The sequence below is a fragment of the Hoplias malabaricus genome, chromosome 17, assembly GCF_029633855.1.
Source record: "Hoplias malabaricus isolate fHopMal1 chromosome 17, fHopMal1.hap1, whole genome shotgun sequence".
Classification (NCBI taxonomy): domain Eukaryota; kingdom Metazoa; phylum Chordata; class Actinopteri; order Characiformes; family Erythrinidae; genus Hoplias; species Hoplias malabaricus.
In genome coordinates, this window is record NC_089816.1 from 27,963,881 (window position 1) to 27,977,853 (window position 13,973).

Here is a 13,973-nt window from a genome sequence, read left to right on the forward strand (position 1 = left end):
AAGGCTTTAGCGTGTTTGTTGGACAGAAAACACCAAGAGGTCAATGAATTGACGAGTGGCTGTAGTAATAAAATTATTAGGTAAGGGGGAGAGTGTGTGCAGGCTATAATATTGTTAGATGGGGTGAAGTACAAGATTGGAAATTGCTGGTGGAAGTAAGTAAAAAACTGCAGGTCTCAGAGTGCATTGCCCTAACTACACTGAGGTCAGACATGGTGCTCTACTCTGAAAATAAGCAGATTTTTTATTTAATAGAGTTAACAGTTCCATTTGAGGATACAATTCATCATAGAAGAAGCATTCAAAAGGAAGAAGATGAAGTATGCAGACTTGGCGGCTGAGATGAGGATATGCGGGTTGCAGACACATGTTAGACCGGTAGAGACAGGTGTTAGGGGATAGACAAATCTGCCACACTTGTGCAGTTCGGCATCAGGAGCCAGAAAATAAGGGCAGCTGTGAAGGAGTTATCAGAAAGAGCTGAAAGGTCTAGCCAGTGGTTGTGGATAAGGAGAGCACTGGGGTCTGGGATGCCAGACTTCACTGTTGAGTCTTCCAGAGGTGTCGTGGGCTTAATGCAGCAAAACACAGATGAGGGGATGTGGCTACCTGATGACCCCTGTGAAGAGCTAGTGATGTAGAGGGTGGTTTGGCTACTGATGTGCTGGGCTCAATGAGTAACTGTAGTTGTTAAGGAGAGATGGTTGCTGATCAGATCAGATAATGGCCACATTAGTGTTGAGGTGCAGAAATTTTGTGGCTAAAGGTAGGAAGAGATTCTGTTGGGCCCTATATGAAGCTCTAATGGATTAGCATAGGATATTTTTCATCTTATCCTGTGTATGATTATAATTAAATGATTAAAAACATATTCAAAATGTAATGTTCAGAGATCACACTGCTATAGCTGGACTGGAACAATAGCTTCACACTCTACAATCATGTTTATTTACAGTGTTAAACCACAAGGTTAACTGCAAATTCCAATGCTAGAATTTGAAGAATGTTTATTTTTATATTATTATGTTTACAAATGACTTAGACTACAATAGAAATAAGGGTACAAACATTTGCGGAAATTGCCATGTTATAATTGCACTATATTATGTTTGCACTTTTTCCACATAACATAAATAAGGCTGTTTGTGTAATGGGTAAATCTGATTTTGTGTGTGATGGCATAATGTTAAGTATATAAACTATTATGTTTTCATAAAGAATGAGATCACACTGTATATTTCATTCTAAAAAATTTATTTTAAACTCAAGTAAAGGAACATAGTGCAGGAAATTTAATGCTTAAATGATCTCATGGAGACACACAGTAAAACAGAACATAGGTAAATGAATCCTTCATACTCCTGTAAAGAACAGCAGCTTCATCTAACAGTAAAAAGTAAAAGTAAAACTTTGAATATATGAATTATACCCTTTTTACCATAAAAATGTAAGTCACTTTAGATATGTATAGACTTCATTCATATAGTACAGAATAATGAAACTATATTTCAGGCTTTTGGTTTGTGAAGTGGTTGTACTTGTCACTTCCACTGACAACTACAGTGGCCGGGAAACTCCTGGGTCTTTCAGGGTCCTGAAAAAGGGCAAAGAAGATATTTTCATACTCTTGTCCATTGAAAATGTAAGTTACATTACTTATGATTTTGGTTAAAGGCAGTATTAAAAATATTCACCTTAATGGGGTAAGCTGCAGTGGGGATGTAGCGAATCACAAAGCCACAACGCCTTCGTTCTGATGTGTTGGGATCACTAGCATGAACCAAGAGTCCATCATGTATCTGCAAACATCAGTGAAGAAACATTATCTTACAAAAATCTGTAAACATTGTTATTCTTATCTGCTATTTTTATGATCCAGTACTTAGGGCAGTGTTTTATGTGTCTCAAAGCATTGAGAATGTGTTACAGCACTTTTAGGACTGCTCTATTGATGAATGTAAAATGTAATTTTTTAATGTACTAAATTTACTTGTAGAAGTTAATGTAAACTTATGGTTTCCCGGCTTAAGTTAGGCTTAAATTAGCTTTAAAACATCTTCTAACCCTAAACGTAACTTAATACAAAACTCTAATACTGAGCTGAAAAAAGATTATTAAAGTGATCAACACTATCACGAACACACCTAACCCTAAACCAGACTCTAACCCTAATCTTCAACTAAATTTTATCTTTACCCCAAAAGTAGCTGTAAAACTAGCACTAATCTCCAAAAGGCCACACACAGCAATGTTTTGTTCTTGTTTAAAGTTATTGCTAACACCTACAATTAAACCTAACCGCAAACGTAACTGTAAATCTAACCCTAACCTCAAAAAAGTTAGCTATCGCTAACACCTAATCTTTACTAACCTTTACTAACTTTACTAACTCACCTAATCTCTAACACTTCTCTTAACCCTAAAGGCAAACATACAATACATTGTATTAACATAAAATAACTTTGGATTTTGATGAAGCATAACATAAGTATTATGAATATCTGACATGTTATATACGACCTGCACTTGTCTTTGGAGATTTTCAACATCAGCTTTGACTTACAGACATCTGTCCAGCCAGCAGAGGACAGAACACAGTGTTTTCTTTCTGGACCAGCTCCTCTGGAATCTCTTGATTGACACTCAGCATGTTGCCGGCACGTTTGGCTTGACGGTGAGGCAATAGACCAGAGCAGTGACTTCCTTTGGGAAAAACAGCATAGCTTACTGTTAAACCATATACGTCACCCAGATTCCAGAGTGCTATTTATCTGGGAAAGTGTGTCTGTAACTGTGTTTGAACTGGCTCACTGGAACCTTTTTATTTGTAGGACTTACGGAAGCTGGGAATATATCATTAAGGTAGAACTTCCTCACTGAACTCAAAGTTGCCTTGGTGTGAGAATTACATTTAGACTACACAAAGAGTGTTTTGCAAAACTGGATGGGGCCAGAAGAAGGAAAAGAATTTGTAAATGTGCACCTGGAATGACTTGCAGGGCACCGTTGTCCTCCAAAGAGTCATCCAATGCAAGCCACACGGAGACAACTGGCCCTCCATCAAGCCCCCAATACCTGTGAGCAAATATTAGTTCAAATTAGCCCTGAACTCTACTTTAGAAATTAAAAACATGATTATAACAATGTATTTACTCAAAATTATTAATTCCAAAAAATACATGTCCATTAAAAGAGCACAGCAATAACTCAGTATCAAGTCTAAATCAGCATAGATGCTGTTTCTGCAGCAAAAGAGGATCATGCTCTTTATTAATACCCTAGATTTCAGAAGAAATTTAGATCTTATAAATATCCCACAAAGCCCTTGATGGTGTTTCCAGTTTCTGTCACATTGCACTTACTTCATATCCTGATGCCAGGCCACATAGGGAAGTCCAGGATCACTTTTCTGTTTGTCTTCCTCTGTTTCTCCCTCTTGACCGGCAGGGATTTGTTTGGTCAATGGATATTTACAGATGAAGCGAGAGTCCAGTAGAATCACATCCAGACCCAAGACAGCCGTAATCGCCTCAAGAACTTTGGGGTGTTTAGTGAGTGCCATTACCCAGTCGTATTCCATGTGAACATTGTGCAGGCTGTAGGAGGTATAGTCTACACCTGTACCGACACAGTACAAAACCTTCTAAGTCATAGGCCTGGATTTGATTTGAAATATACCTTTCAAATTCTAGTATTTTGTTACGTGGTGTCCACATTGCATGATGAATTCATCAACCAAAATAGTCCAGTATTTGTTGCAAATACATTGGTTATGCTAACACTTTTTAACAGTAAATGGTACTTTTCATTGTATAATTTTAAGCTGAATTGTTCTCACAAATCCCATTCCTAATCCAGAGTTTAATTTAAAGCTGTTCCATTATAAAATTGTTTAGTATTCAATTTTTCTTCTGGAGATAAGTAAATAAAGTACCTTCAGAGTACATGTCAGTAAACTATTCAGTGTACACATACTGGAAGCTAAGTCTAATTTAATCATATGTGAGAAAACAAAAGTCAAGTTATAGAATGCTTTTGTGATGTTTAAAAACTAATGCTTGTTGTGGCAGTTGCTTTCACAGATGCTCTGCTGTCCTTTTTCAGTATTACATTAAAATAAATGATTTTGTTCCATTTAATTAGGGGCTACAAAAAATCTACACCTAAAGGTTTGAGCAATGATTCATAATGTTTTCTTAATGGCACCTGGGCTTCTGGCATTTGTAGAGTTTTAGAAAATATTTTAAGTATTATAGATTACACTCCTAAAGATAAATGTGCTGCAAAGGGTTCTTTGAACGATGCCATAGAAAAACGACTTTTGTAGCATAAAGGAATCTGTGAAAGTGAAGAATGTTTTAAAGTTTAAAAAATCCATCACTCTACCTTAAGGTTCTTCACCCATTTAAATATTATTAGAAGAAATTGTTCTTTATGGAACCAAAGTGGTTCTTTTATGGCATCACTCAAATAACCTTCTGTAGCACCTATATTTTTAAGAGTTTCCTTGAGAAAACTATTTGCATTTACATATTTCATTAGTTCTAACCATTGAAAAGTTCTTTACACTGAAAAAATTACATTTTGGTTATTTTAAATAAAATTATTTAACATCTACATCTAGATCTAAAATAAAATCATCTACACCTAGAAATATAAACTGAGTAATTATATATCGGAATGTAGATTATTTAATTTCATACAACCTTTTAATGTTAAAAAAATATTTTAAAAAGTCAATTCAAAGTAAATTACCCATTGGTTATTGTTGTATAAATGCAAAAAAATTCTTTAAGTCCAGTTAAGTGGACAGAACTTACCAAATTGTTTCTCCAACTGGGCAAAGGCATCTCTTGCCTCCTGTAGTTCCTCAGTGCTGAGTATTGGGATTCTGGTGAGATAGCCCTGCTGATTATATAGGGCCTGGATCTCTGCTGCTGTTTTTCCATTCATATCTGCAGGCACTGGAGGACTTCTGCTGGTTTTGGAAACTAACACAGAATTGCAGACACTCTTTTATGTTTCTGAGCTGTAAATGTTGGCTGTGTCAAGCTGACAAGGGAAATGGTTGCTTTTCTGCAGTGTAGGCCTCTGGAGAGAGTAAGTAGGGGGAGAAGTGTCAGTCCAAGTATTTAAGAGCCATTCTGACATAGGCATTTCCTTCTCTGAAAAAATCGTGTCTAAGGCTGTCTTCATTACCCCACCTTCTCAGCTTTTTTACTCCTTCAAAAGCAAATTTATTCTAGGTTGTTTATGGAGCAGTAGAGAGTCTTAATGGCTAAACCCTCTCACTATTGCGCAAATGGGAGGAAGAGTAACTCCCCTGTGGGACCTGTTAAACACTGGCACCAGCCATAGAGTCATATCACTAGAGCAAATTGTTTCCTAAAAAAATCCCCAAAATATTTTACTGCATTACAACTGCTAGGAATAGCAGCCACCTGGTGCTTCAGGTTGGACATGGCATTGTCCACCCTTGAGACTCTTTATAAAGAACAAGGGCACTTGTTTTTAACTAAATGGATGTGAAACACCACCTTCATGGATCAGCATGAAGAGCCCAGACTGTATATTAACCCTAACCCTAACCCAGTACCTGATCTCACTAAATATCTCAAGAACAGATGCTAAAAAATACATTCTGATATCAATGTTCCAAAATCTTTTTAATACGTTTGATAGGATAATATTAACGTTGGATTAGCAGGTGCCCCCAAGTGGTTTACAAATTAAGTGTCTACATATATTTTGGAGTACATTTCAGACACCTTTTGCTTATCCATAAAGAATATCTAAAAAACAACATTGGTTGGAGATCCCCCCAAAAAAGAGATTTCTCTAGTTCCCTCACAATAAAACCCACCCTAATGTGTCCTCTCCTCCTCATAAGTTTGTCTCCAAATTTACTTTTGCTAACAGTAAAAAAATAAGTGCATCAAAATGAAACTTATGTTTCAGTTAGTCACCAGGTCTGACCACTTCCTTAAAGAAGTTCTTGTTCATTTCTTAAGATTGCAGTCTACTGCAAAGCACAAGAAGCTATTTGTTCCTGTCCTAGACATTAATTAAAGGTATTGACAAGATTACAAAAAAGGCCTGTATTCATGAAGCTGTACAATTTTTTTTACTAAAGCACAATATGGCACACAAAATAAAAACAAAACAGGTAGTGATATTCTGTGAGTGAATGTGTGGATTTAACCCTTTTTATATCTCTCCTTTTGGCAGTCCAGTATTATATAAGGTTATCATTCAATACCTAGATTTACCGGTTATAAATATCTTATTATGTTAAATCTAGTGTGCGGTTGATTTAACAAATACATACCATCTAGGAGAATATTCTTAGGAAAAATAAATCCTTTTACATTTACTGCATCTATATGCACATGTATGCATTTTATAGTGCTTTAACATCATTCCATTCACAGTTCTTATTAAATAAAGTCACTCCACTCATATACATTATAACATGTATATAACATGTATAACATTATAACAATGAATTTCAGTAATGCTCCCTGTAATCCTATATATAGAAACAGGATTACAGGGAGCATTACTGAAATTCATTCTTTCCCATTACCATCACAGTAAGAAACCAAAGACATAATACCTGCTTGAAGTCCTTGAAGAAGTCTGAGGCAAGAGAGACTTTGCTGTCAGCTTTAGAAACCCTCATATTTTTATACTCTAAGTCTATTGGAATTTCCATAGTAGCACACATTACCATAAGAATGACCCGAGTACATGCCCCATGTGGGAGGGTTTTGTTTGTTTGGTCATGTGGGGTGTTCAGAGAAAGGGTGTTTTTTAACTTGAAAAAAGTCTACTACATCATCTATGACACCTGAGTCATTGTTAGTGATGTAGGTGGAAGCCAGGACTAAAAAAAGGTTTTTACCTATCAGGCATTGTTTGAGTACATTGTGGAGTAACCCAAGAAGGTAAAAGTGCCTCCCAGAAACACACCAGAAGTTTAAGGAGACGATATGCTACAGTGACACCTACTGGTCAAATATTGGCAAATTCGCAAACTGCCTTGTGTCCAATGATATTAGGTAGGCTGTGGATCCATTGCAACCTTGATCAGGATAAATGATTACTGAAGATGAATGAATGAATGAATGAATGAATGAAATGAGATACCCAGATATTCCTTTAGACAAATATCAGGCAAACAAATAAAATAGCCTTAATCATCATTCTCTGTTGTGTCGTTTTAGTAGGTCTGAAATTCTGAATTATCTACTAGTTAAATTAATTGCCAAATCCACTAAGGTTCTTATCAGTTCCAGGTAATTTCTCCATGACATCACTATGACCCTGTTGGTCTTTCATTCTTGTTGAACTAAATTTACCAGGAGTTCTTTTCCTCATACTGTAAATCAACTGATTTACAAAGAAAGGAATCTATGAGACCAAGAGCATAATTTCTTCACTTTTAGTTTTTGTTCATGTGAATAGCATGAAATAACACAAAGCAGCCTATTGTTCTCCCTCAGTTAAGCTGTAATAAGCTGTAATGTTGCCAAACCCATATTCAGGTAGAAGCACTACTTCTTCACACAGAAAAAAAATACATTTTTATGAATGTAAAATATTTCTTATGTTAATGGAACATCAGTATGGTCAGGTACTGAAGATGGAGGATTATACCTGCATCATAAAAGCCTTTCTAAATGATTCCCACCCAACCATTCCTTTCTGTTATTTGAAATCATGTTAATGGTAAAAGTGAATACATACATCATTATATGATCAGTATTAGTGAATGTTAAAGTAAAACCAATGTTAAAAAATTGCTGAGAAATCAAAAATCAATGAACAGGCCAATGAATATAATATTAAATCAAATAGTCTTCACCCATCAGATTTTTGTAGATTCCTGTACAGGGGCCTGGAGGTTGTGGGTTCGAGTCCCGCTCCGGGTGACTGTCTGTGAGGAGTGTGGTGTGTTCTCCCTGTGTCTGCGAGGGTTTCCTAAAATATAAAAATATTTTAGCTTAAAGCACAGAGTCCCTGAAAATTAGCATAACAATGAATGCTGGTGTGACTGCAAATACTCTTTTTTTATTCAAAACCTTAGTTCACAGATATAAATTGACAGCATATAAATACATTAAAGTTAAATTAAAGTTAATATTCTGAATGTGCCCTGGTATTTATGAGGGTCATATTGAAGAAGGAAGCTCTAAATCTGGAACAAAAGGGAAAAACCCTCCTTGGGGGAAATTTTTATCAATGGCAAACAAGAAAGGACAGAAGTGGGGAAAAATCACCCATAGTTTGTTCCTGAGCTACTGGCAGGTCATATATCAAAAAAAAGAAAACTTCCTTCTAGTTACACTAAAGTGACTAAGGAGGAAATATAATGGCTATGTATGTCATACAAGTAAAGAATGTTGGGTCCACTTGGTAAATATTGACTAAGTAAACCATTATCTACTGTTCCTTGTTACTAAATTCATTGTTTTCATCACTTCAGTTTATTCTTACATTACATTGCATTCTTATTATTATGGTTTAATATTTGAAAGTTAAAAACGTCTCATCATTTGTTGCCAAATTTAACCGATACTGTATATTATTAGATTAAATGTCTAGAAGATAATATGCGATTGCGTTCTGTGCCATTTTCTAATTGTAATGTGGAAGTTTGGACTATAAAAGTGGGTCTCTGCTCTGAGCAAAAGAGAGAAACTTCATTTATGTATTTAGCTTCTAGTGAAAATAAGCATTAACTGGCATCAGCCATGAATACATACATCACAGGGTCAAAGGCTTGTACTCATCTAACAATTCTTTAGAAATTAAGGATATAATATTGAATATTGTCCTCCTTTACAGCATTAACCATCATCAAATCAAATCAAATCAAATTTATTTATATAGCGCTTTTCACAACTGATGTTGTCACAAAGCAGCTTCACAGAATTCCAGTAAGACAAAGATTTGACATCAAATGTAAAAACAAATGTAAAACCCTCAAGTGAGCAAGCCAGGGGCGACAGTGGCAAGGAAAAACTCCCCCAGCTGAGGAAGAAACCTTGGGAGGAACCAAGGCTCACAAGGGGTGACCCATCCTCCTCTGGTCAATCTACTGGTGATGGTAGTTAGTAGTCCATGAGAACTTCAGTGTAGGGACAGCTTCAAGGCACTTGGTGGTTGCTGGAGCATGGGCAGCTGGTCTGAAGCGTGGAGGAGGGTCTCGACAGTCATCCATCAGAGTCCAGACAGACAGGTGGGCAGTCGTTTACTCGGAAAGATGTAAAGGGATGGAATTAGTTTTGAACTGTTTTGTGTTTGTAAAGTAGAAAATATGAAAATTTCCAGAGTGTGGCTAATGACTCCGGCAGATCTGACTATGACAGCTTTAACTAAAAGGAGAGAACCAGGAGGACACACAGACACGGGAGCATCCTGAAACACTGGCATCCCTCCGCTCCACCGTCAACAAACCTGAGTGATCGCGAGAAGCGGCGGGACGACAGCACCAGCGTCTCAGTTTACTATAATTCCCTGTGTCCATGGACCCCCCGGATCTGCCGGCTTTATCTATGGGGGAGCATTAGCTACAAAAAGATAAACTAAACAAATGTGTTTTTAGCCTAGATTTGAAGATTGCGACTGTGTCTGAGTCCCGAACATTTTCTTGAAGATCATTCCAGAGTCTGGGGGCTTTATAAGAAAAGGCTCTTCCCCCAGCTGAGGCCTTCTGAATTCTGGGAACAATTAAAAATCCAGTATTCTGTGATCTGAGTGAACGTGGAGGCTCATAATAGGAAATTGTATCTTGAAGATATTCAGGAGCAAGCCCATGTAGAGCTTTATATGTTAATAACAAAATTTTGTAGTCAATGCGGAATTTAACAGGCAGCCAATGAAGTGATGATAAAACTGGGCTGATATGTTCAAATTTTCTAGTTTTAGTGAGGACCCTAGCTGCAGCATTTTGAACTAGTTGAAGTTTTCTTAAATTGCTGCTGGTGCATCCTGACAGTAGTGTGTTACAGTAGTCAAGCCTTGAAGTAATAAAGGCATGTACTAATGTTTCTGCGTCCTGGAGGGATAAGGCATTTCTAATCTTAGCAATATTGCGAAGATGTAAAAAAGCTGTCCTAGTGATACTACCTATGTGTTGATCAAATGATAAATCCGGGTCAATTATGACACCAAGATTTTTTGCTGCTGAACCAGGTTTAACTGGAAAGTCAGCTAGATTTAAAATTAAATCTGATAATTTATTTCTTGCCACTTTTGGACCCAAAAGCAGGACCTCTGTTTTGTTGCTGTTTAGAAGGAGGAAGTTACGCAACATCCAGCCTTTCACGTCTTTTACACAGTCCTCTATTTTCTTTAATCTGTGTTTGTCATCGGGCTTGGCTGAAATATACAATTGTGTGTCGTCTGCGTAACAGTGAAAGTTAATGTCATGGTTTCTTATAACTGTGCCTAGCGGTAACATGTATAATGTAAATAATAATGGTCCTAAAATAGAGCCTTGTGGAATTCCAAATCTTACTTTAGAATAATTTGAATTTAGATTGTTTACTTTTACGAATTGGTAACGTTCCGTTAAGTAAGATTTGAACCATAATAGGGCTGTCCCTGTGATTCCAACCATGTTTTCTAACCTTTCTATGAGAATATTGTGGTCTATTGTATCGAAGGCTGCACTTAGGTCAAGAAGCACCAACAGGGATACGAGGCCTTGATCAGAGGCAAGAAGAAGATCATTTGTTATCTTGACTAGAGCTGTCTCTGTACTATGATGTTGCCTGAATCCAGATTGGAATTTTTCATATATATGATTCTTATGTAGATATGAACTAAGTTGTTGGGCCACAGCTCTTTCTAAGATCTTGGACAGAAATGGCAAATTAGAAATAGGCCTGTAATTAGACAGTGTACTAGCATCAAGATTTGGTTTCTTGATCATAGGTTTAATAACTGCTAGTTTAAAAGCTTTGGGTACATGGCCCAGACTAAGCGATGAGTTTACTATAGTTAAAAGAGGATCAATAATAGCTGGTAGTACTTCTTTGAGCAATTTTGTGGGAATTGCATCAAGTGTGCAAGTTGTACAGTTTGCGGAGGTGATAATCTTCTCTAGTTCTAATTGTGGGAGTGGGTAAAAGGTTTCAAGTCTTTCTTTTACAGTTATATTATGTTTTATATCGTTCACATCGGGTGGCAGCCAGGATGGATTTGATCCTGTGGCTTGAGTTTGTTGTCTAATATTCTCAATTTTATTATTAAAAAGTCCATAAAATCTTTACTGGTGAGAGTTGCTGGAATTAGTTGTTCAGAACCTGCTTGATTTTTTGTAATTCTAGAAAACACACTAAACAGTGCTCTCGGATTATTTTTATTATTGGAGATCAGCGAGGCCAGATATGCTGAGCAAGCTTTAGTGAGGGCATTTCTATACTCTATAAGGCTGTCCTTCCAGGCAGAATGGAACACTTCAAGCTTGGTTGATCGCCATTTCCGCTCTAGTTTTCGTAATGTTTGTTTTAAAGTACGGGTCTTATCATTATACCATGGTGCGAGCTTTTTCTGTCTTATACTTTTATGTTTAAGTGGTGCTACCTTTTCTAAAGTAGATCGACAGGTATTTTCTAGGTAATCAGTTAGTACATCTAGGTCCATTGGGTCTGATGGAGTTGGAACTGGGGTTGATAGTTCTGGTAGGTTTTCTATAAATTGTAGGGCGGTAGATGGTTTTATTATACGCCTTGTAGAATAGCGAGGGTTCTTACATATATTATGGCTAAAACGTAGCTCATATGAAGTAGCTGCAGTAGTGTGTAGGCCCTGTTACATTTTGAGTAATACCAATAGAGTCTAAGATTGAGGTAAATGCCTTTTTAGTGGGTCACTTTCCTTCTCAAAATGGATATTGAAATCTCCTACAATTATAACTTTATGATTGCACACCGCTAGGTTTGTAGCAAAATCGCTGAATTCTTTCAGAAATTCTAAGTAAGGCCCTGGTGGTCTGTAAATGTTGCATAATAAAAATGCGTCCTTTTTTGTGACCGGATTTGTAATAATAGTGGAGAGAACCTCAAAAGAAGAGAAGGTGTCACATTGTTTAAGACTAATTTCTAGGGTATTTTGGTAAATTACACATACTCCACCTCCTTTGCCTGATATTCTTGGGCTATGTGCATAATTATAGCCTAGGGGGGTGGCTTCATTTAGTGCTAAATATTCATTTGGTCTAACCCACGTTTCCGTGAGACAAAAAACATTGAATTTATGATCACTTATAATATCATTTACGATGAGTGCTTTTGAGTTTAGTGATCTTATGTTGAGTAACCCAAATTTTAGTTCTGAGGTGTTGCTGCTAGGTGTTGTGTATGATTTAATATTGATTAGGTTGCTGAAACAGGCTGATTTTGTTTTTCTACTTTTACATTTAGTTCGGGGGAAAGACACAGTCTCAATACAGTTGAACCTGGGTGACGCCTCAAGACAGTTCGCAGACGGTCGGTTTAGCCTGTCTGTCTGCGGCCTGGTCCCGGCTCTGGATTGTCAGCAGCTATCTACACTACTCTGCTGACTAACTAAGAGACTATGTGCTATGCTGCAAGAAAGTAAGGCAGCACCCTCCCGCGTGGGGTGGATACCATCCCTACCTATAAGACCAGGCTTGCCCTCAAAACGTAACCAATTGTCTATAAAGCCCACTTGATTTTCGGAACACCACTTGGACATCCAGCAGTTTAACGCCCAAAGTCTGCTGTAAGCTTCGTCGCCACGCCACATTGGTATGGGGCCAGAGCAGATTACGGCATCGGACATCGTCTGGGCCAGTTTAATCACCTCTGTAATATTACCCTTAGTTACCTCAGACTGCCGCAGACGAATATCATTGGCCCCTACATGAATGACTACCCTCGAATATCTCCTATTAGCTAACAGTCTAAGGTTGCCACTAATATCCGGCGCTCTGGCTCCCGATAAACAGCTAACTGTTACTGCCGGCGCCCCTAAAGGAGTAGCTAATTTCACGTGTCGAACAATAGAGTCTCCTATAACCAGAGCACTCTTAACAGGCTCCTCAGCGGGTGCTTCGCTGAGCAGGGCAAACCTGTTTGACACGCGAATCGGAGGAGCGTGGTGTTCCGGTGGGCTAGCTTTGGCCTCAGCGTTAGCATCAGCCTTAGCTTTCCGGCTATGACGCCGAGACGTCACCCATTCACCCCGCTGTGAGGGCTCTAACGCCAGAGTCGTGGGGGTGCTAACTCTCCCTAAGGCACCCGGAGTTGCTAACACTGAATCTCGCTGTTTATCCCTCAACAATAATAAGCTCCGGATGCACACTTCTAACTGGTCCACTTTATCCACCAGAGAGCTAACTAGCTGACACTTAGTGCAAATACAACCACTATCTTTATCGCTAGAGGTGGAAAAGGGGGTTAAACTAAACATGCCACACTCTGAGCAGGCAAAACAGCCAGTAGTAGCCATGGAATTGCAGGTACTTACCGCTTTTAGTGGATTTTAGTAACTTACACCAAGAACGTTACTCCAGGGTCCGGTGGCAGTTTTAGTGCCTCTGTAATGAATATTTCTGCGGAGACAATCTAAAAGATAGATCTATGGATGGTTAGTAGGTTATAAAAACAGATATAAATATAGAAATAACAATGGAAACGAGTAAACAGGAAAACCCGAGCGATCAAAACAGCTTCCAAACGAGTACAGAAACAGCCAAACGGGTTGCCACAAACATAACATAAACATGAGTAACATAAACATAAACATAACATAAACATGAGTAATGTCAGGTTCTACTCCCCAGCTCCATGCCTCTTTAGACAACACTTGGAATGATGACAGCTGAGGCTCATGTGCGGCTCCAATACATTTATTGTTTCACCTTTATCTAAGCGGGACATATTTCTGCGGAAATATCTGTGAAATGTTATTGCCAAAATGTCAGAACACATGACGTT

General features: G+C 37.8%; 1 protein-coding gene across 2 annotated transcripts; it reads right to left on the minus strand.

Moving 5' to 3' along the window:
* Positions 1–1,325: 1,325 nt before the first annotated feature.
* zgc:174917 (uncharacterized protein LOC565650 homolog) lies at positions 1,326–6,699 on the minus strand. Of its 2 annotated transcripts, none has more exons than XM_066648424.1 (7): positions 6,617–6,699; positions 4,821–5,091; positions 3,363–3,618; positions 2,984–3,075; positions 2,564–2,703; positions 1,695–1,799; positions 1,326–1,594 (listed from the first exon to the last, which is right to left on the minus strand). In XM_066648424.1, exons 2-7 carry the CDS (start codon positions 4,951–4,953, stop codon positions 1,502–1,504), a joined length of 819 nt encoding a protein of 272 aa, XP_066504521.1. In that variant the 5' UTR covers positions 4,954–5,091; positions 6,617–6,699; the 3' UTR covers positions 1,326–1,501. The 2 variants fall into 2 exon arrangements, with proteins under 2 accessions (XP_066504521.1, XP_066504522.1); XM_066648425.1 differs by having other exon boundaries at positions 4,821–4,991; positions 6,617–6,653.
* Positions 6,700–13,973: the final 7,274 nt, after the last annotated feature.

Coding starts and splice junctions, on each gene's coding strand:
- zgc:174917 (XM_066648424.1), bottom strand. CDS start 4,953: ATGAATGGAAAAACAGCAGCAGAGATCCAGGCCCTATATAATCAGCAG. Junction 2,704..2,983: donor TGCCCTGCAAGTCATTCCAG/GTGCACATTTAC, acceptor TTTTTCCCAAAG/GAAGTCACTGCTCTGGTCTA. Junction 1,800..2,563: donor TGCTGGCTGGACAGATGTCT/GTAAGTCAAAGC, acceptor TGATGTTTGCAG/ATACATGATGGACTCTTGGT.